The following is a 23118-nucleotide window of genomic DNA, read 5'->3' as shown; positions in this document are numbered from 1 at the left end:
ATTAGACTCATTGACGCAATCAAACTTTACTGACCAAATAGCTTTAGAACGATCACTAGTTAAGTAGGAAATAAACAACATTCTGAAACGAAAATCTGAATTACTAATTCATAGAACAAGACAGCACTATTATTTCCAGGGCGCTAGACCTAGTCATTTACTTGCCATGAGAATCAGGTCAAGTGACCATTTTTCAGATATTCCTGCTATTAAATCTTCAGATGGCAATATCAGAACTGACCCTGTTGAAATAAATAAATCTTTTCAGAAATGTTACTCTAATTTGTATGAATCAGAGGTTGCTTTGGATAAAACCCACTGTGACGGATGGTTAAATCAGCTTGACTTGCCCAAGTTGTCAGTGGAGGAATCAGCTGACTTAGACATATTGGTCACTATAGACAAACTAAGAATGGCAGTACAGAGTATGCAAACGAACAAATCACCAGGTTTTGATGGGATCCCCCCTGAAGTTTATGTTACTTTTTGGGAAAAGTTGGGTCCATTCCTTCTTGACATGATTAACTTCTCTATTGGAAAGGGTGAATTCTCAAAGGATGTTAATACAGCTCCGATATCCTTACTTCTTGAAAAAGGATAAGGATCCTACAGAGTGCTTTAGCTATCTTCCTCTTAGCCTGTTAAATTCTGATTTAAACAGGATTCATAAAAACGAGATTGGTAGCAAATAATGTTAGACGCCTTCTCCACATATATATATATATATATATATATATATATATATATATTGATTCTGCAGAAGACAGTAAGACACCAATGTCACTTCTCTCTCTAGACACAATGAAAGCTTTTGACAGACTTGAGTGGCCATTCTTATGGTCAGTCTTACAGGTGATGGGCTTTGGTAACACTTTCATTGGCGCGATTAAAGTCATAGTCATGTATTCTAACCCTTCAGCCCGAGTCTTAACAGGACGCACCTTCTCCTCTTTATTGCCCGTTTCTAGATCTTCACGCCAAGGTTGCCCTCTGAGTCCTGCATTATTTGTCCTCTCCCTTGAGCCTCTGGCTCAAGCCATTCGCCAATCTGTTGTGGTGTTACCAATAGGCATTCGAAATAAGCAGCATCACCTCTCTTTGTTTGCGGATGATGTGATGGTCTTTTTGGAAAACGCCTCTCAGTCTCTTCCACATCTTCTATCCTTATGCGAGGAGTATGGAAGCTTATCAGGCTTCAAAATTAACTGGTCAAAGTCTGCTTTACTTCCTCTAAACGACTCTGCTTGCAATTCAATCATCTCTGCCAACATCCCCATTGTTAAACTGTTTAAATACTTGGGTGTTGATGTTTTTGTCAGGATCCCTGTCTGACCCAGTGTGTGTTTAGCTCTGTTTTCCCAAGTCTCCTTACCTCATGTGTCTGTCATCCCGTTTGTGTTTTTGCCTTGTGCTCGTTGTGTGGGTGTGTACCTCCAGACGCTGCCCGTGGCCACTCCCCCGAGTGGTGCACAGCTGTTCCCGTTTGGATCATCACCGGCTCCATATCAACCCTGGTCGTGCAGGCCTGGGTTGTCAGTCTGTTACGTCTTCTGCCCCGGTAGTCTCCACTGCCGCTCCATGAGATTGTCCACTGGCTCGTTACGCTCGGTAACTCTCTCTCTCCTTGTTCGCAGAGTACCTGCTCTCTTCTGCCTGCCTCCGGTGTTGTGCCTCGGGACTCACACCGTGATTAGCTGTGCCAACCTCCGACGTCGATCCTCGGGACTCACGCCGCGACTCGCCTGCCTCCGGTGTTGTGCCTAGGGACTCACACTGTGATTAGCTGTGCCAACCTCACGGAATAAAGTTCCTTATCCCTATCCTGTCTCCTGTGGTCTGCTCTTGGGTCCTAACCCTGTTCTCCCGTGACAGAACAGACTGACCAACATGGATCCAGCGATCACCGGAGCAGCTACGCTGGCTGGACACGGAACGCTGCTGGCTGAACATCGGCGGATGTTAACGGACATGGCTGAAATGCAAAGGTCCATGTCCGCGGAGGTATCCCATATCGGCCGCTTAGTGCAGGACCTGACCCGTCAAGCCAGTCATCCGCCTGCTCCAGCACCAGCACTCCTCTCTCCAGATCCCGCCCGGCAGATGCGGGAGTCCCCCGTGCCGTCTCCGGATTCCTACGACGGAACACTTGGGAGGTGTCGGGGATTCCTATTTCAATGCCGGCAGGTGTTCGACCGCCAGCCCCAGACATTTGCTTCGGACCAGTCCAAGATTTCCTACGTGGTGGGTTTACTACGGGGTAGAGCGCTGGACTGGGCCACGAATACGCTGGGCATTAACCAGCCTAGTTCTGTGGATTATGGGACTTTTTTGGAGGATCTACGGTGGGTCTTCGATCACCCAGTGGATTCGGAGGACGCTGCCCAGCGACTTCTCCGCTTACGACAGGGCAGGACGAGTGTAGCGGAACACTCCGTGGATTTCCGCATTCTCGCCGCCGAGTCCGGATGGGGAGAGACCGCGCTTCGGGGCGTGTTTCTTTATGGACTGTCAGAAGCCGTGAAGGACGAACTCGCCAGCTCCAATAAGCCCGATTCGTTGGAGGAGCTAATAAGACTAACGATCGGGCTGGATAACCGGATGCGGGAGAGACAACGGGAGCGGAGCTACAAGTCTCAGAAGACATCGCCCGTGACGTCGTCGTTCCCCAACTTCCGGTCGCGAGTCCCTGAGGCAGCCCATCAGGGCGAGCGTTCGGGTTCTCGGCCTCCATGGCCGCTCCCCTCTTCCACCTCGGAGGTGGAGCCTATGCAGCTCGGCCGTGCTCATCTCTCTTCTCAGGAGAAGGAGAGACGGCTAGGAGCAGGTGAGTGCCTATATTGTGGCCACCTCGGACATTCCGTTTCCTCCTGTCCAGTTCGCCCAAACGGGGGCGCTCGCCAGTAGTAGTTGGAATACTGGCGAGCAAACCTGAGCCCTCTTCCAACTCCCTCTCAAGACTTTTGTTGCCTGCTTCCCTCTCCTTACACTCCCGTTCTCTCTGCTCTGGTGGACTCCGGAGCAGAACAAAATTTCATGGACCCGGGGTTGGTAACCAGTGCCCAGATTCCAGTGGAGACTCTAGAAAGCCCGCTAGTGGTCAATGCCCTGGATGGCAGCTTCCTGGCCAGGGTCACACACCGAACTCTGCCGCTTCAGCTGATCCTGTCCGGGAACCACCGAGAGAGACTCCGGTTCTATGTCTTTTCATCTCCTCAAAACCCTCTAGTTCTGGGCCACCCATGGCTCACCACCCATAACCCACAAATCGACTGGGCAGCGGGTAGGATTTCTTCCTGGAGCCCCTACTGTCATGCCAGCTGCCTGAGATCCGCACTACCCCCTGGGGAACGCCCTCAGGGTAACCTTGTGCCTCCTTCCGACCTCACCTCCGTTCCCTCCGCCTACCATGACATCGGGGAGGTTTTCAGCAAGTCGCAGGCTCTCTCCTTGCCGCCTCACCGTCCCTACGACTGCGCTATTGACCTCCACACTGGCGCGTCGTTCCCTTCCAGTCGGTTGTACAACCTGTCCAGACCAGAGAAGGTCTCCATGGAGGAGTACATATCGCAATCCTTGAAGGCTGGAATAATTCGCCCCTCCTCGTCACCACTCGGAGCTGGGTTCTTCTTTGTCGCGAAGACTCTCCGGCCCTGCATTGACTATCGGGGGCTGAATAGCATCACCACCCGGAACAAATACCCCCTGCCACTGATCAACTCAGCATTTGAACCTCTGGCTGGGGCCACGATCTTCACCAAGCTCGACCTCCGCAACGCGTACCACCTGGTGCGGATCCGGACGGGGGACGAGTGGAAGACGGGGTTCAACACCCCCCTCGGCCACTTCGAGTATCTGGTCATGCCATTTGGACTCACTAACGCCCCTGCTGTGTTCCAGGCGTTGGTGAATGACGTTCTCCACGATTTCTTGAATCGTTTTGTTTTCGTTTACCTTGATGACATTCTCATCTATTCCGCAGATCTTCTGGAGCACCAGCGTCATGTGCGAATGGTCCTCCAACGCCTACTGGAGAACAAGCTGTTTGTGAAGGCAGAGAAATGTGAGTTCCACGTAACCTCTGTTCGGTTCCTGGGGTTCATCATTGAGACGGGGCAGGTGAGGGCTGATCCGGAGAAGGTCAAGGCGGTAACGGAGTGGCCGACCCCCGCCTCTAGGAAACAGCTACAGCAGTTCTTGGGGTTTGCTAACTTCTATCGCCGTTTTATCAGGAACTACAGCAAGCTTGCAGCCCCCCTCACAAGACTCACCTCCACCAAGACCAGGTTCTCATGGACGCTGGAAGCCAGTCTGGCATTTGGACTCCTTAAGGAGCGGTTCAGCTCCGCCCCCATCCTGATCCAGCCCGATGACACCCGACAGTTCGTCGTCGAGGTGGATGCCTCGGACACAGGCGTGGGGGCTATCCTGTCACAGCGCTCGGACTCTGACTCCAAGCTTCGCCCTTGTGCATACTTTTCGCGCCGCTTGACCCCGGCGGAGGGGAATTACGATGTCGGAAACCGGGAGCTGTTGGCTATTAAATTAGCTTTGGAGGAGTGGAGACACTGGCTGGAGGGGTCCGCTCATCCGTTCGTGGTCTGGACAGACCATAACAATTTGGAATATATTCGGACGGCCAAGAGGTTAAATTCTCGCCAAGCGCGGTGGTCGCTATTCTTTGGACGTTTCGACTTCTCCATCTCCTACCGTCCAGGGAACAAGAATACCAAGCCCGACGCTCTCTCTCGCCAGTTCTCTCCCGAGGACCACTTCCCCTGTCCTGGTACCATTCTCCCGGCAACCTGTGTGGCAGCTTCTCTCACGTGGGAGATTGAGGCGGTGGTGCAAGATGCTCTCCGGACCCTGCCAGACCCCGGTGGCGGGCCTCCCGGCCGTCTCTTTGTTCCCCCGCCTGCACGTTCCCAAGTGCTCCAATGGGCTCATAACTCCCGTTTCTCCTGTCACCCAGGCATCAGGCGCACCATCAACATGCTCCGGCGGACCTTTTGGTGGAAGTCGCTAGAGGCGGACACCAGAGAATATGTCCTGGCCTGCTCTACCTGTTCCCGCAACAAGTCGTCACATCGTCCGTCTTCCGGGCTGCTGCAACCACTCCCGGTGCCACATCGTCCCTGGTCTCACATCGCCTTGGACTTTGTCACAGGCCTGCCACCCTCACAGGGGAACACGGTCATTGTCACGGTGGTAGACCGCTTTTCCAAAGCTGCCCACTTCCTCGCGCTGCCCAAGCTTCCCTCTGCCCGGGAGACGGCGGATATGGTGGTCAACCATGTGTTCCGGTTGCATGGGATTCCGGCGGACATCGTGTCGGACCGTGGTCCCCAATTCACTTCCCAGGTCTGGAGAGCCTTCGGCCAGGCTCTGGGCGCAACAACTAGCCTGTCCTCCGGATTTCACCCCCAGTCTAACGGGCAGACTGAGAGGCTAAACCAGGAGCTCGAGGCCTCCCTCCGCTGCATGGCCGCATCAAACCCTTCTAGCTGGAGTACTTACTTGTCCTGGATAGAGTACGCCCACAACTCCCTTACTTCTTCGGCCACTGGTCACTCGCCATTCGAGGCCTCTCTGGGATACCAGCCCCCCCCTGTTCCCTGCTCAGGAGGTGGAGACAGCCGTTCCCTCGGTGCAGCTCCACATCCGTCGCTGTAGGAGGGTGTGGAAGGATACCAGAGCCGCTCTTCTCCGTACGGCGGAGCAAAATAAACGGGTGGCAGATCGGCGCCGCGTTCCGGCTCCTTCCTACCAGGTCGGTCAACGGGTGTGGCTCTCGGCGAAGGATATCCCGCTAAAGACCGAATCCCGGAAGCTGTCCCCCCGGTTCATCGGCCCATTTGAGATCCAGGCCATTATTAATCCATCTGCAGTTCGACTGAAACTCCCCTCATCTTTGAAGGTCCATCCGACATTCCATGTCTCTTTGATCAAGCCGGTGTCCACCAGTACTCTGTGCCCTCCGGCCATACCCCCTCCGCCTGCCCGACTCATCGACGGGGGCCCGGTTCACACGGTCAGGAGACTTGTGGATGCTCGCCGGCGGGGGCGGGGCTTCCAATTCCTTGTAGACTGGGAGGGATACGGTCCAGAGGAACGCTCATGGGTGCCCCGTTCGAGAATCGTGGACCCCACTCTAATCCAGGATTTTCGTCGGCTACATCCGGAGAAGATGGGCAGGGCGCCGGGAGGCTCCCGTTGAGGGGGGGGTACTGTCAGGATCCCTGTCTGACCCAGTGTGTGTTTACCTCTGTTTTCCCAAGTCTCCTTACCTCATGTGTCTGTCATCCCGTTTGTGTTTTTGCCTTGTGCTCGTTGTGTGGGTGTGTACCTCCAGACGCTGCCCGTAGCCACTCCCCCGAGTGGTGCACAGCTGTTCCCGTTTGGATCATCACCGGCTCCATATCAACCCTGGTCGTGCAGGCCTGGGTTGTCAGTCTGTTACGTCTTCTGCCCCGGTAGTCTCCACTGCCGCTCCATGAGATTGTCCACTGGCTCGTTACGCTCGGTAACTCTCTCTCTCCTTGTTCGCAGAGTACCTGCTCTCTTCTGCCTGCCTCCGGTGTTGTGCCTCGGGACTCACACCGTGATTAGCTGTGCCAACCTCCGACGTCGATCCTCGGGACTCACGCCGCGACTCGCCTGCCTCCGGTGTTGTGCCTAGGGACTCACACTGTGATTAGCTGTGCCAACCTCACGGAATAAAGTTCCTTATCCCTATCCTGTCTCCTGTGGTCTGCTCTTGGGTCCTAACCCTGTTCTCCCGTGACAGTTTTTCCTTGTTTAAACAGGATTATTAAGCATAACTACTCTATTGCTCTAAACAACATATTGAAAGACATGGAACAATGGATGAGTCTCCTCATGTCTATCAAGCCCGTATCTCTGTGGTTAAAATGAACATCTTACCCAGGATTACTTTTGTGAGCTCTATACTACCTATTTCTCCTCCTTCTGATTACTGGCATAAGTTAGAGGCAGCGGTATCGAAATTTATTTGGAAAGGCAAGTGGCCACGACTTAAAAAGTCTACTCTACAGAGGAGAAAGGAGAATGGTGGTCTTTCAGTTCCCAACTTTAAACTTTATTTTTGGTCCTTTGTCTTTCAATTCAATTCAGTTTATTTTGTATAGCCCAATATCACAAATTACAAATTTGCCTCAGAGGGCTTTACAATCTGTACACATACGACATCCCTGTCCCAGGACCTCACATCGGATCAGGAAAAACTCCCCAAAAATAACCTTTGACAGGGAAAAAAGGGAAGAAACCTTCAGGAGAGCAACAGAGGAGGATCCCTCTCCCCGGATGGACAGAAGCAATTGACAGGACTCTTCTTACATGGTTTGACCCATATACCTCAGTGTGCTGGCGTGCTATGACAGAACCATGGTGACTTCATAACGTTCTTTTTGCCAATATCTCTAACAAACAGTGCCAGCTGCGCTTTGGCCCTGTTGTCTCTCATCTTATCAAAACCTGGAGATTGGTTGAAACATATTGCCATATACCATGCAATTGGCATACACTTTCTCTACTATTCAACAATAAAGCACTCCTGATTGGTGGGAGGCCTATAACTGCTCCGCATTGGGAACAGAGGGGGGTTCATTATCTAAAAGACATTTTTAACGAGACTGGCTTGTTATCTTTTGCTGACTTACAAAATGCATTCAATCTACCACGTTCCTCGTTTTTCTTTTACCTTCAATTAAGATCAGCACTCAAGGCATATGGTGTCCCCTGGCGGAGATCTTTGCCCATCCATCCTATCCGGAAATTATTTACAATACAGGCAAAAACCAGCGGTATGGTATCTAAGCTCTATCAGTTTTTGGTGACACCTGGCCGCCTCAGCCTTCCTATTGAGAGGGTCTGGGAACGTGATTGCCCAGACCTGGTTACTGATTTTGACTGGCATGATGTATGGTCTAGCATCTCAGAAGTATCACGCAATCCAGACCATCAGCAAATTCACTACAATTTCATTCATAGGACATATCTCACCCCTGTGAAAATGCATCACATGAAAGTAATTACCAGTCCTTTATGCACTTTCTGCCCAATAAACACTCAAGGTACATATCTTCACATGTTCTGGGATTGCTCCCCTGTTTGTCAGTTTTGGAACAATATTGCATCCAAGTTATCTGTCTTGATTAATGTTACTGTGCCTGTGTGGGTTTTTTACCATAAAGATAAAGCCCCGCTAGTTCAATTATCAGACCCACACTCCAATGACCACAGATGACAGACTCGAGCTCTTGGTTTTACTTGCTGCAAGGAGAATGTTGAGCTGTGCCTCTGCACGTCTCCAAAACACTCTCGCTCGCCATTCTCCAGACAGTCCTTTTTATTGAAGCAAGCGGTTATCCCACACAGAATGAGGAAACAGTTTGTCTAGTCCCTTATCAGTCTGAGATGACCCTGAGCCATGTGTGGTGCGCGGGTGTGTGAGGTATGTGGGGAGACACGAAACAAACCTAGTTTTGTGCCTGCACATTAAACCTGTTGACCTCTTGTCCTCAGGGTGAACGGTATAGAATAAGTAAAACAACAACGTATTACTCTTCTTCTGTTAGCCACAGTAATTACATTCATAGGGCGTACATTCTTTAATGCAAATTGAAAACACATGCTCTAAACTCTAACATTCCCTCCTGTTTTTCATTTTTTAGCTTTGTACTGTGTTTTTCTCATATTCAGATCTGGTTAACTTGTTATACACACTTTATGTACTCTTTGCTGTGCGCGTTCAACACTAGAGTATACATCATGGGGGGCTTTGTTCAGAGCCATATGATCTTCGCTCTTGGGTTCATCCTGCTGCAACATGACGTATTGTACAAAGGTATTACCCACCATCCTGCCAATCATTGCTTTTATGCAGGGGATTATACAAGCCATAAGACAACACATCAGAACGAAAATACATGTCATCAGTACTCCAGCTTTTACGAGGAGTTTCATCCAGCTTCCAGACCATAGCCAGCCGAACCAGTTGGATTGTAAAACGTCAACATGGTCGGCGGCCATGGCCTTCTGGAGGGCCCGCAGGCGGCCCATTGCAAAGGTCATGTTGTCAGAATGTACGTCATCGGTAATGAATGTACAACATGTTGTGTTCAGTCAGCCAACTTATGCATATATGAAAACCATTTATTCTTCAGCCGTGGTTGTTTCTCTTCTCCGTTGTCCTGATCCCAGGGGTCGTCTTTCAGATGTGTCCATCTTTTCTGCCTCGACTGCAGAGCGTCATAGTTCAGCAGTCCTACGACCACTAGGGTCGCAGCAACTGCGGCCACCGCAAGTAACACCTTACCAAGCATTTTCTAAATGGATTGTGGCTCAGTTGATTTCTTCACCGGGTTGAGACTAGTGGCCACTATAGGAACCACCACCCTGTGTAACCGGACTTCACAACACTATCCGTCGTCTGCCTGGAGAGGTATTACCTTTTTGCAGTGGCTTTGATGTATCCAGGTGTTCCGCTCTGCGATTTTTAAGGACGTTGGAGTAGTCAGCAAGACGGTGAATGGACCTTCCCAGCGTGGATGGTGCCAATGTTTTCTTTTCACCACCTTGATGAGGACCTGGTCGCCTGGCTCCACACGGGTGTTCTGGAGGGGAACAGAGATGTCTGGCAGGTTATTTGTTCAAGCGATCTCATTGCTTTTAAAAAGACGGCTCATCCAGTCAGCTAGTGTGTGCTCCCCCCCCGCCTCATCTACCTCTCTTATAGTGTCTATAATTGGTAGTCTAAACTGCCTCCCTGTCACTATTTCTAAAGGTGACAGCCCCTGCGGAGTGGGCGTAATTCTCATGTATGTTTCAACCAGAGACACACATTCCTCCCATGTCCTCCCAGTCTCTTCCATTGTTTTTCTAAGTCTCAGTTTCACTGTGCCGTTTGTCCTCTCGACTAACCCTGCACTCTGGGGGTGATAAGCGCAGTGGTTTTTTAACTGAATGTTTAAATGTTCGGACATCAAGGAGATGACCCGATTTACAACATGGCATGGCCCATGACTCAAATGGGCAGCTGTGTTGTACAAGCTGGGAGCACGAGTTTGCTTTGTATTTTAAACAAGCTGTCTTTGTCTGTTTCTGCTCCGTCAGTTAACCACTTTCTTTTTTCGTTCTCAGGTGCACTGTTCTGCATATCTCGTAATACATCTAGTGGTATTGGCTGTGGAACACTTTCTCTACTGTGTAGGAAGATATGTAAACCATATTTCCCTACAGCTGCTTCCTTTGCTTTGATGTCTGCGTGTGCATTACCTCGTGCCACTGTGTCCTTTCTACTGGTATGTGCTGCACACTTACATATTGCGACCGTACGTGGTAACAATACTGCTTTTAAAAGGTTAGTCAGTAGGTGTGCATGGGTGACAGGTTTTCCTGTTGATGTCTTCATTCCTCTGCGAGCCCATTGGGCTCCGAACACATGTAGAGTTGAGTACGCGTATTGGCTGTCTGTGTACACTGTTATGTCTTTCCCTTCCGCTGCTTTGCATGCTTCAGTTAATGCCACCAATTCTGCTGCTTGTGCTGAATACGTGTGTGGGAGTTTTCCAGCCTTAACTACCTCTTTTTCTGTCACAACAGCAAACCCTGTCAGGTTCTGTCCAGTCATTGATTTTGAACATGAACCGTCTACAAACCATGTCTCGCCAAAGCCTAATGGTATATCTTTCAGATCAGGACGTGGTTTGCATGTTTTCTCGGTTTCCTCTTGACAGTTGTGAGGTTCACCGTCTTCAGGTGTAGGTAGTAATGTAGCTGGGTTCAAAGTGGTGCATCTCTTAATGGTGATATGTGCTTGTGACATAAGTGTAGCTGTTAATGCCAGATAACGTGCTGGGGATAAGAAAGCCACCTTTGTCTCATTCAATAACATGGATACTGCGTGGTACCATCAGTATGAGCGGATGGAACAGTATAATTTCAGCGGTGCAGTGCACAGCCATAGCGGCTGCACATACTGCTTGCACACATACAGGGAGGGCCTGGGACACAGGGTCCAATTTCTTTTAATAGAATCCTATTGGTCGTGATTTGGTCCTGTGTTTCTGTGTTAACACTGATGTCATGAAGCCTTCCTTGCAGTCAACAGTCTGTTCAAATGGTTTGTCATAATCGGGTAATGCCAGGACAGATGAGCCCACGAGGCAACATTTAGTAGCCTTGAAAGCGTTATTTGCAGCTGGTGTCCATTGTATCTTTCCTGTCAAGGTCATGTCGTCCGTGTAGATTGTGTCCAACAATGGTTGTGTTAAGCACAGGAATTGACCATGCTCATTTCTTCCTCCATTGCGTCCTCTGTTGCCGCCTCTAGCTCGGCCTCCTCTATAACCTCCTTGTCCTCTTGCTCCCCCTCCCCCTACAAAAAACACTTCCTGCTCATCCCCCTCTGCTGATACTACAAATGCTGCTGTCAACTTCTTCTTTTTCTTCTCTCTGATCACGCTGGCTGCATTTTCCGCATAGTTTAAGCACTCTTGCACTGAACCTGTTCTGTGGTTGACGTTGAACTTCGGATATATTCAGCTATTCCTGCCGCCGAAACCATTCATTAAGGCCCTGTTTTAACTGTTGTTGGTAGGGGGGTGGCGTCTCCAACATCATATGGGACGCCGCTGTTTGCCTCTAAAGCACTCCTCTAATCTCATTCCTGTAATTTGTAGAGTCTCCTTCTCGTCCTGTCTACATGTCGCTATTTTAGTGTAATCTGGTGCTACAGTGAACACCCTTCGTACATCTTCATATACTGCGTCGGTCTGATGCGCGCAGGTTTGCATGTCCTACAACTAGGAAATTTGCATTGACGCCTGCTCCTGCTCCTGTAAACACTCCCTTTACTCTTCCCCACTCGTGCCCAAATATTCCCCAAAACGTCCTAAGGACTTCACCTCCGTTCAATTGGAATGCATCCACCAATGCGCGATGCTCCCTGCAGAACGTTTCTGCATCTCGTTTGTACGGAGTCAGTCCTTCACATGCTTTTCTACATTGTTCTTCTGTCCATGGACGGAAAACATTTACCGTTACTTCCTGATCTAGGGTGCCGTCTGCTTGCCCTGGCATTTGTAAACCGTAATGCGGATTTGTTACGGCGACCAAGGGAAACGCAGAGGCCTGTGCATGCATGTCATCTTTCAGCTGTTCTAAGTCGGGGTATAAGGGGGGAGTGAGAGACGGGTTCCTCCCTGCTGTAACCGAACGTGTTTCAACAGGACTACGCCTACCGCTCTCTCCATTTTGTGCCATCCTCTCTACGTGTTTATCTATTGCTGCCTCACCTCTCTTTTTCCTCTCTGCTCTGGCTTTCTCCTCTTCTCTTGCGATCTCTCTCTCTTTTCTGTCTAGTTCTTCTCTCATTTCTCTCTCTCTGTCTCTCCTTGCTGCTGCACTACCTGATGTTGACGCTCCTGTTTCATCGTCAGAATCTAATGAAACTGCTGCTACCATTGTACTTTGCTTGTCCCTCTCTTGGCTTTCTGCTCTTTTCTTTGTCTGCTCACTCCATATTTTTGCCGTTCTCATCTGTTTGTCCAACCCCTCTCTTTCTTTTCCTGTCTTTCCTGCCGCTGTAGCCCTAAGTTTTTCCAATAACTCAATACAGCTGGCTTTTTCTAACCTTCCTGTGAAACCATGTTTCTTATGCCAGGTTTTATAATGGATCGTACTACCAGGACAATAATGCTCCATGTACTTCATGTCCCCCGTAGGGACCGGTTTGCTATCCCCATTCCCCATTATTCTTTACACTATGTGTTTTTACTTGACAACGTGTCTTTCGGAACCTAAATCCTCATTCATCACGTGTACTTCAACAGACCACAGAGTTTGTGTTATCACCGTTAGGTTTCCACTCTGCGCGCATTTCCACTGATGACAGTTATTCAACCACTTGCATTCGACATTCATTCACAATTGTATGACCTCCTCAGGGTGGAGTAACCGTTCTCAAACCTCCTTTCGGTGGAGTAACCGCAACCTCCTTTCGGTGGAGTAACCTCAAACCTCCTTTCGGTGGAGTAACCGTAAACCTCCTTTCGGTGGAGTAACCGCAACCTCCTTTCGGTGGAGTAACCGCAACCTCCTTTCGGTGGAGTAACCGCAAACCTCCTTTCGGTGGAGTAACCGCAACCTCCTTTCGGTGGAGTAACCGCAACCTCCTTTCGGTGGAGTAACCGCAAACCTCCTTTCGGTGGAGTAACCGCAAACCTCCTTTCGGTGGAGTAACCGCAAACCTCCTTTCGGTGGAGTAACCGTTTCTTACCCGTTATCTGAGGTCACTGGTTGGGTCTGGATCCCGTCAATCGTCTCAGGGAAGAAGGAGGTTGGACATTTAAGGCACCGGCCCGGCCACGAATTCACGTCCCGGGACTTTGACAGGATCGGCTGATGACCCTGGCTGTCGACAGACTTCGGCGTGTCTTCCCCTTCCTCTTTTCCGTTGACGATATCTTGGGATCCGGCTCGAAGGACCAATTAATGTGGGTTTTTTACCATAAAGATAAAGCCCCGCTATTTCAATTATCAGACCCACACTCCAATGACCACAGATGACAGACTCGAGCTCTTGGTTTTACTTGCTGCAAGGAGAATGTTGAGCTGTGCCTCTGCACGTCTCCAAAACACTCTCGCTCAGTCCTTTTTATTGAAGCAAGCTGTTATCCCACACAGAATGAGGAAACAGTTTGTCTAGTCCCTTATCAGTCTGAGATGACCCTGAGCCATGTGTGGTGTGTGAGGTATGTGGAGAGACACGAAACAAACCTAGTTTTGTGCCTGCACATTAAACCTGTTGACCTCTTGTCCTCAGGGTGAACGGTATAGAATAAGTAAAACAACAACGTATTACTCTTCTTCTGTTAGCCACAGTAATTACATTCATAGGGCGTACATTCTTTAATGCAAATTGAAAACACATGCTCTAAACTCTAACAGCCTGTCACTCTCAGTGTTTTGATTCTAAATGATCTGTCAGACTTTCAGCTCTCTAAAATTCAAAAGCTTGCTGCATTTGCTGGACTTACAGCTGCTAAGAGAATGATTTCATAATACAAATGGGTGTCTTGGTGTTCCGCCATCCTGTGTGATTATGCTAAATAAAAACATTTGATCGCAAAAAAAAAAAAAAAAAATGGTATTGGTTCAGACTAAGCTGTGGTGTGAACAAATGCTATCAATTAGAATTGATTGATTTTGTTCATGTTTCTCCGGTCTTATTTTATTTATTATCATGCAGGCTATTATCAGTGCTGATGAGCTCCTAGTCCAAAGTTTCCATTTGTTAACTGGATGCGGAAGCACCTGTTCTGGTGAAGAGTGTTCCCTCTGTGTTACGTACATTTTAACCAGCAAGGATGTTGATAACCAAGGATGTTGATAACCAAGTAAAAAATGTGCAGACATTTTCATTTCTCTTTTGACAGCATCTCTATCGAGAACTGTATTTGAATTTAACAATATGTTTTAGTATATATGTACTCTTAAAAGTACAGTATGTGTAGTAAATCTCACATTTAAAACATACTTTAATTTCCCTGACATTAAAGTTGTCAAAAATCTGTATTTCTAATGATTGTTTGTCAGAATGAATGGTAAAACTGAAAAAAACATGCAATTTCCCATTACTTTAATGTTCCACTACTCCACTTAACATTTCCTTTCTTCAGAGTATAGTTATTTTGGGAAACTACCTTTCACTGGGCCTCAAGGAAAGAGCTTCACAAATTAAGCTCTATAATCACACAATGAGACAAAAGCATAGAAATATTGTTATTGCTGTACATAGTGCAGTACTATTTTTTAGTATGTGAAATTATATTTACTGATTTAAAAAGCACAAGGAAAAAAAGGATAATACTGAAAAACATTTATCCGTCCACTATTCCAATGGATATTACATTTATTCAGTGTCTAATAAGTTTGGAAAATGGCCTGGTTTTGTTATTATGTCCTCTTCTCTTGAGGCACAGGGACTTTGTGATTCAGTTCAGAATAGTTTTTTGTATTGCCACATATCTCTGTGGGTAGTAATGACACAGTGCTAGATACACCAACAAAAACTGTTGCCTAATATGGTTCATGGTCACAATACTGTTCTCTTTGTACTCAGGACTGTAGCAGGACTACTCACTATATTCACTATACAGTTACTTCAGTTTCAGTTCAGTTAACTTTCGACAGTAAAACTATGAAATCATCGAAGAACTTCCCACTTTTGATCCTTTTTATTTGGAATTTTACCATATGTATTTTTAATTATCTAATTATTGTTTTTTTTAAAGATATTTTGTGAATATTAACCTGATCCACTGGGGAATATGTTTTAAGCTCATGATATGATATGTCTTTAAATATGTTTATTTTTCTCAAGAAAAGTTTCATCGGATGCCTCACTTTCTGACTTGTTTTCTGAACACAAACACAGCGTTTCCTTCTCAGTGGTAGTTTTTTTTTTATCGCATGTTCTATCGCATGCCATAGCCGCTATATATACTGCACTGTAATATAACTTAATTTTGTTTTTTGTTTATGAAGCGTACATTATCTTTGAGCCAATCGGTTGCATGCATTGTTGCTTCTTTGAGTTTGAATGAAGTCTGTTTGACATTCACAGCATTTCCTTCTCTTGGAAGGAAGTTTTTGTCATATGAAACTATCTGCAATGCAAAAGTTACCTAATGTTCTTGTTTATTTTTTATTTTGTTATGTTACGCTTTCCTGAAAAGGGCACCGCAATTATCATAGTGATATAATAAAACAAACGCATATAAATATTGTTATTGATCCACATTGGGAAGTAAAATAATGGAAAAACAACATCCCTCTAATGTGAACGACAAATAACTACTCAATTCTAAAACAAGACTGTAGGCTTTAACAAGTTGATACATTATTCCCAATGTATTTTTTTCAAGCATATCATTTAAGGTTTGGGTGGCCCAACACAATAGGTTGTCATCTCTAGTTCAACACAGTGTCTCTTAGTATAGAACCACAATGTAATATGTGTTTTAAATTGTTTCAGTATCTGAAATATAGTATCCTTGTTCATACAAAAGCTGACAAAACAGCTTTTCTGAAGTGCTGTGATATTCAGGCTAAAACTGAAAAAAAGAATGAATGCTATTCACCCTTCAACCAGTCCATTGCATATGACCTTTCTTCAGAGTCTCGTGGTTTTAAAAGTTATCTGATCTTCTTCAGAGTGACTTTGTGCTGTCAGTTCAGGCCAGGTTTGCCCTGTGGCGGGACACAGTGCCACATACACAAACGGTAACCGTGCTATTTTTGTACTCTATGTACTCAGCAGGGACAATCATAAAACACATATGGTCAGAATGATGTCCTCCCTTTACACCGAATGAGTATTTACTATATTTCAGTACCTTGTACCTTGAAGTCTAATAGTTGTTGCTTTTGTTTTTTTCTTTGTGAATATGTACATGATCCCCCTTTTGCTAATCTAATCTAATATACTGCACTGTGATATAAATGCTGCTATAGCTGCTCTAATATACTGCACTGTTATATAAATGCTGCTATAGCTGCTCTAATATACTGCACTGTTATATAAATGCTGCTATAGCTGCTCTAATATACTGCACTGTGATATAAATGATGCTATATCTGCTCTAATATACTGCACTGTGATATACATTTGGCTATAGCTGCTCTAATATACTGCACTGTGATATACATTTTGCTATAGCTGCTCTAATATACTGCACTGTGATATAAATTCTGCTATATCTGCTCTAATAAACTGCACTGTGATATACATTTTGCTATAGCTGCTATAATATACTGCACTGTGATTTAAATGATCATATAGCTGCTATAATAAACTGCACTCTGATATAAATGATGCTATAGCTGCTATAATATACTGCACTGTGATATAAATGATCCTATAGCTGCTCTAATATACTGCACTGTGATATACATGCTGCTATAGCTGCTCTAATAAACTGCACTGTGATATAAATTCTGGTATAGCTGCTCTAATATACTGTACTGTGATATAAATGCTGCTATAATATACTGCACTGTGATATAAATGATGCTATAATATATATATATATATATATATATGGATATATATATATATATATATATATATATATATATATATCCATAAGACTATCCAACTAGGACATGGCTTTCTTAAAACAGTAATACTGCTACAGTACTTTAAATATAGTGTTTGATATTAGTTGAACAAGTAATACTAATGTTGACTGATTTGAGTAATCTACAGTCCTACATTGAAAATCATGGGTTAAGTCTACCGTTTCTGACACAAATGTAATTTACCCTCCCTCTGGTCCATTGAGCATACCTTTTCTTCAGGGTCTAATGGTTTTGGGAAATGATCTGGTGTTGCCTGTTTTGAGGCACAGTGACTTTGGGCTTCAATTCATGACAGGTTTTTGTATTACCACATCTCACTGTGGTTCCCACCCCATACACAGTGCCACATGCTCATACAAAAACCTGATTTCAACATGTTGAGCTTTTTGTACCGTTATTGTTTTTCAGCCCCTGTTGCCTGATACACCCATTTGTGTAAAATCATATTATTGTCAATATTTCTCAATCTCTGCTTCTAATTTGAACGTTTCGCTGGACTTGTCACCTACTTGGTTATCGTATGAGCACTACGTCTCTTTCTCAGCAGAAGCAGGTTTTTATCACACAATGGATCTCTGTTGTTACTGCACTGTGAAGTACACTGGCTGTCATGGCGCTCAAATACTGTTTTGTTTTGTTAAGATCTAACCATGTGGAAGGAATACAATCTGTTTCTGATTATTGATTTAAAAAAAAGATTACTAAGATATACAGTATATAATATCTTAATTATATATATATATATATATATATATATATATATATGTTTACAATGCAAAAACCTGGGCCACAGTGTGGCTGTCATACCCATCTCTGAAATACACAATGCAACAGCTATTTGTATTATTGAATATTCAGTTTTTGAGTGATTATAATGACCATTGTTTATACTTGTTTTTTGTTATCCATTAACTTTGTTCAATGGCAAAACAGAACAGAAAGTTTCCTACTGAAAAGGTTTAGAGAAAGAAGAAAGAGAGATACTGTTTTACAAACAGAAGAAAACAAAGCTTTCTATCTTTTTTTTGCATAAATACACCCTCTATTGTATGTATAGTAACATAAAAAAAGCACATGGATACAGTGGAACTGTGATGTGTTCCCAATCACATCCTTTCCATGTCCTTACAAAATCTCTTCACAAGATGGCAGTCTTCACTCTTCTGCTCACCAGCTGGGCCGAAAACACACAGTATGTTGTCCCTCCAGCAAGCTGACATTTTGAAACATGTTACTACAATTAAAAGTGTTCAGCTGGTTGCTTTGACTCAGGTCTGAGGAACCGATAGGACACATGTTGAATTATTAACTTATAAATAACTATAAATAATGAATAAATAGTTTAGAACGCATCATTTAAATAAAGATAATACAGTTAATGTGCTAAAATGTCAAATTGGATCAATGTTCAGTTCCTCTAAATGTTGACATGCAACAGCTTCTGTTCATGCAGCACATTGCTCTGCTGTATCAGGTAAAGTGCACACACAATTTAAAGCATTTATGCTCAACTTTGGTTACCGCTCTAACAAATCAGGGACCAGCAAGAAACATAAAGGAATAATTAGATTTCTATTTGAGAAGGAAATAGAGGGAAACATGTTCACATATTAAAAGCCTTGTCCATATTCCAGTTAGCTTGATCTGCGGAGGATGCTATGAATGCTCCTGGTGATTCTGAGGAGATTTAACATCAGGAATCATGTTCTAACTGCCATATAAGTTCTCGGTAGACTCTGCATCTTCTTATAATATCCCAGTCAGTCAAGCAGTGGCAGTGAGAGACACTCTGAATCCAAAACTAAAAATAAGTTACGAGGCCACAACCCAGCTCCGTTTGCCGTGTGCTGCCGTGATGTTCTACACTGTAAAAACTGGGATTTGAATCAATTAATATCTCCTAAATAAATAATAGTAACTTTTACATAATAAAAATGACTATGTACCGTTTTTAATTACATTGAGCTGAGTTTAAGAAATGTTGTTTAATTATATTGTACTTAATTGTGTGTGAATAAAATCAGCTGTGAATCACTGAGTAAACTACTGATTTCATCAGTAAAGTCAAAGATGCAGGAAATTGATGAATTTTACTCATTTGGAGGTCCTTGTTTTTAAATCAACTTCCACTTCCGCCTAACGCATTCTGCGCCACATGCACATCTTCTGCCACGTGTTGAAGGGCTTCTGTTTTCCCAAAGGTAAGACCTGTTTAATTATATTTAGTTAACGAACAAGTTATAACCAGGTTGTTGCAGCAGTTGAACAGTGTTTTGCGCTACTGAAAAGTTAACAAACATGTCAACTTTACTGTGCTATAACGTTATTTAACTTAAGTCATAAGCTTATTATGTTAGTGATTAAAAAAAAAAAGTTGACTGAACACGTTGTCAATTCAATGCCACAATTTAATGACTTTCCTCATTATCCCGTATATATTATGCTTTTTTGAGATACCAGCTCAGACCGAGTTTGGTGGTTTCCACCGCTGCAACAAGCTAACCTAGCTAGCTAGCGAAGAGAGAGCATTAAGGTTAATGCAATTGTAGGAACAGACATTGCTCCCAAAGGTTAGTAATGAGGCACACACATTATATTAATATCACTGCATTTTGTTTTGTCAAGTAATGTTAACCTAACTGTTAAAAGCAGTCGGGTTAGACCATGCAGCTTTAATGGTAAGGTACATTTCTGGAGAATAGTTAGTGAAATAAATGATAAAAACTGCTATTTCCCTTCTTTTTTTAACCTGACGTGATATTCAGCTCCAGGCTGTTACTGTGTTTTGTGCACGCTCTGACTATCCCAAGTTCACCGTCATTAGTAGTCACGCAGTCACGTCTCCTTCATGGTACTGAGGCCGCAGCAGGAGATTCAGATCGCCATGTGTAGTGAAGTTTCAATGAGTGGTCTCTGCTCGTGCTGATGGTTGATGTTACACCAAACTGCCTATGTGAATGCTGTTTTCAGGTCAGTAATTTAGAGCACGCTGCGGACTGTTTGCAACTACAGTGATACGCATGTAAATCTTATGTTACAATGCTATAGTTGTTATACTTCATCTGCTTATTCTCACAATATAACTCTTAAAATGTTGTCTGGTACCTGAGTGCCAATGTTGGTAAGTCTGTAATCCTCAGATGTTAATCATACTGTATGTGGACAGACACATGTAAACTTTTAATATTTGTGTAGTGTTAATGTTTCATGTGTTGTGTGTGCTTGTATCAATCTAATAGGTATTTTTTCCTCGGGTGCATCAACAATCTTTAACTGAAATTCATCAAGAGGTATGTATCATAATTCAATACACAATATGCTGTGATACCAAATTCCACACACAGTGTATGTTCTATAAATGTATCACACACAAATGTATCATACACATACAACTAAGTTATGACGACACATGGTTTGTCATAATTTTCCACACCCTTGAGACTATTTACGTGAATTGTATTACATTACACAGAGAGCTCACTGACTAACATGGTATGTCTTGATCATACAAAAAGCAAGTTGTAAAATGTTGTGGTTTTGTGGGAATTTATGTGATTGACTTCCTGGGTTCTGTGTAATAATGACAGTAAGTGTTTCATTGGGTTGGATCCTGAGACAGCACATCAAGTTAGTTTTTTTAACAGTAATACAAGTTAACTAGTTAAGATCAGTGGATGATCGTTACTTATGTTTATTTTTGTCATTTTAGGATCCAAGCAACCTGAGCATCCACACAACCGGAGATACCGTCATTCGGTGTTTGATGATTCCTTGGGGAATCCACGGATCAACTCTTAAAAGAATATGATGTAAGTTGAAGTACATGTTGAAATATAAAGAAAGTGATTATTTCTCATTTCTTCTAACTTTTATGTATTGGGATGGTCAAATCACAAAATACAATCAAACCTTTTTTTTATCCCAGTAATTTGTGGCAGAAGCTACTGGGTTTTTACAGTTTCATTGAAAATAATTCCAATTCATTCATATGACCAGCCTGTTAGTTCAAAATACGATATTTATCAATACAGTGCTCAATTTAAAAAAAAAAAAAGTACAGATATTTACAAATGTGACTCATCACAGATCATTATCTTTGGTCATTGAAATGTTTTAATTTGTTGGTGAAATGATTATACACTTTTTAACGAAACACTTTTGCAAAACATCTCAAACACTTGTAAATGGTGTGCATTATGTGCAACAGTTATGACAGCTACAGGTGTTCTTGTTTCTAAGGGGTTGGAAGCAATTTGGTAGATGTTCAATTAGGACCTTATCTTTTGGCTGTACAGTCCGTAATACACAATCTTCTTGCTATTTCAGGATGCTGATGAAGACAGTGTGGCGCAGGACCATACCACGCAAAAGATAAAAATCTATACGGTGGAGGGTTCAGATGATGTTGGTATCGTTTTAGAGGTACTAAAAGTTGCGACTGCTCTGGATAACATTCCGAGGGCTTGCTGCATGCTGGTTGGGTTGGCGTATGCAGTCAACCTTGCCTATCCCAAGAAACTCCGATATACTTTCGAGGTCTTTCAGAAACTCCTACTGAAGCTGGACTGTTCAAAGCTGTCCCTGAAAGTAAACAGCCTCAAGAACAAACTGTTAACCTAATAGAATGGACGTAGAATGGATGTCACTGTTCAAAGCTCATCTGTGGTTAAGTTCAATGCTTGAGTTCATCATTTTTTATTTTTTTAAGGATCCCAGTGAGAAGTGTAGTTGTGCCATGTTATTTGATGCACAAGCAGCTGTTCGTGTAGTGTTTTAACTGTAAGCCGGAATTGTATATTGTGTGTTTTTATAGAGAAGTTTGCACATGAAGAATTTTTTATAAATGTTTACCTGCTGTACTTTGTGTGTATCTGTTGGCTTAAGTTAAGTTTACTGTGGCACGAAGATGGCATAGTATTGAGTAATTTAGACATAGAAAAATTATGGCAACAAAGTGACAATATTATTGAATAGATTTAATATGATATATGTAATGTCATTCAGTAAATGTAGATCAATTTCACCAAAATATTCAGTAAATGTAAATACATTTTACCCAAATATTCAGTAAATGTAAAACAATTTCACCCACCTATTCAATAAATGTAAATTACTTTTACCCAAATATTCAGTAAATGTAAATCAATTTCACCGAAATATTCAATACATGTAAATTACTTTTGATGATATTTTAAGTAAACATAAATCATTTTCCTTGTGAAATTGATTTGTATTTACTAAATATTTTTGGTCTATATAACTCATAATTTTGCGATCTATTACTCAATCTAACACATTTTAACTGTTGCCTTTATTATAATTTACATAATTTTTTTGTTTATATTTAATTAATCCATTTAATACTTGTTATTAATTATATTAATTGTCACTTTGTTGCCATCATTTTATTAAGTTACCATTGGTCACATTTTTTAGGGTGTAGATACCAAAATGAAGACTATGAGACTATCCATCTCTATACCAAACATGGACTTACAATTCTGCACCACACAGCAAAACACACAACATAATACAGAAATATACTTCTACTGTATCTGCAATTTCCTAACCTGGATGTCCTGCATTTACTTTTATTTTGTTTGAGTTTTCAACATTCTGTATGATATCCCTGTCAATGTATCCTGCTACTTGATATTTCACGTTGCCTTTGTCTGTGACGTGTCTGCAGGGTGCATGTTGGCCACTTCATGCCTGGATGTATTATGATATGCAGTGAAAGATGGGTCTCTCGTTTCGAGGAAGTTTATTTGTAGCTCCTACAGGTGTGGTCCCCGAGGTGCAGAAAGAGGGGGAGTGACTCTAAAGATGGTATATGTTTAGAAATGCCAGGAAACTGATAGACCTTCAGTTTATTTTGTATAGCCCAATATCACAAATTACAAATTTGCCTCAGAGGGCTTTACAATCTGTACACATACGACATCCCTGTCCCAG

General features: G+C 43.8%; 1 protein-coding gene and 1 gene segment (V, D, J or C); both read right to left on the bottom strand.

The window, feature by feature from the left end:
- The window catches only part of LOC117735617 (immunoglobulin epsilon heavy chain), an 88550-nt gene that overhangs the window by 19301 nt on the left and 46131 nt on the right, over window positions 1–23118 (bottom strand). For 4 of the 46 annotated variants that reach the window (XM_034540361.1, XM_034540385.1, XM_034540384.1 and 1 more), the window contains exon 3: window positions 17486–17499. The exons of 12 other annotated variants lie outside the window; for them this stretch is intronic. In XM_034540361.1, coding sequence (XP_034396252.1) covers window positions 17486–17499 — 14 coding nt within the window. Of the gene's footprint in view, window positions 1–17483; window positions 17501–23118 lie in introns of all 46 variants that reach the window. 30 more of the 46 variants (XM_034540362.1, XM_034540371.1, XM_034540358.1 and 27 more) reach the window with 17 other exon arrangements.
- The window catches only part of LOC117735624, a 66170-nt gene that overhangs the window by 4046 nt on the left and 39006 nt on the right, over window positions 1–23118 (bottom strand). The window contains 1 exon segment of the V gene segment in view: window positions 17487–17496. Coding sequence covers window positions 17487–17496 — 10 coding nt within the window.

This window comes from Cyclopterus lumpus, chromosome 8 (assembly GCF_009769545.1).
Source record: "Cyclopterus lumpus isolate fCycLum1 chromosome 8, fCycLum1.pri, whole genome shotgun sequence".
In the NCBI taxonomy this organism is placed as follows: domain Eukaryota; kingdom Metazoa; phylum Chordata; class Actinopteri; order Perciformes; family Cyclopteridae; genus Cyclopterus; species Cyclopterus lumpus.
Note: the sequence above shows the minus strand (reverse complement) of the source record. Positions and strands in the feature narration are given on the sequence as shown.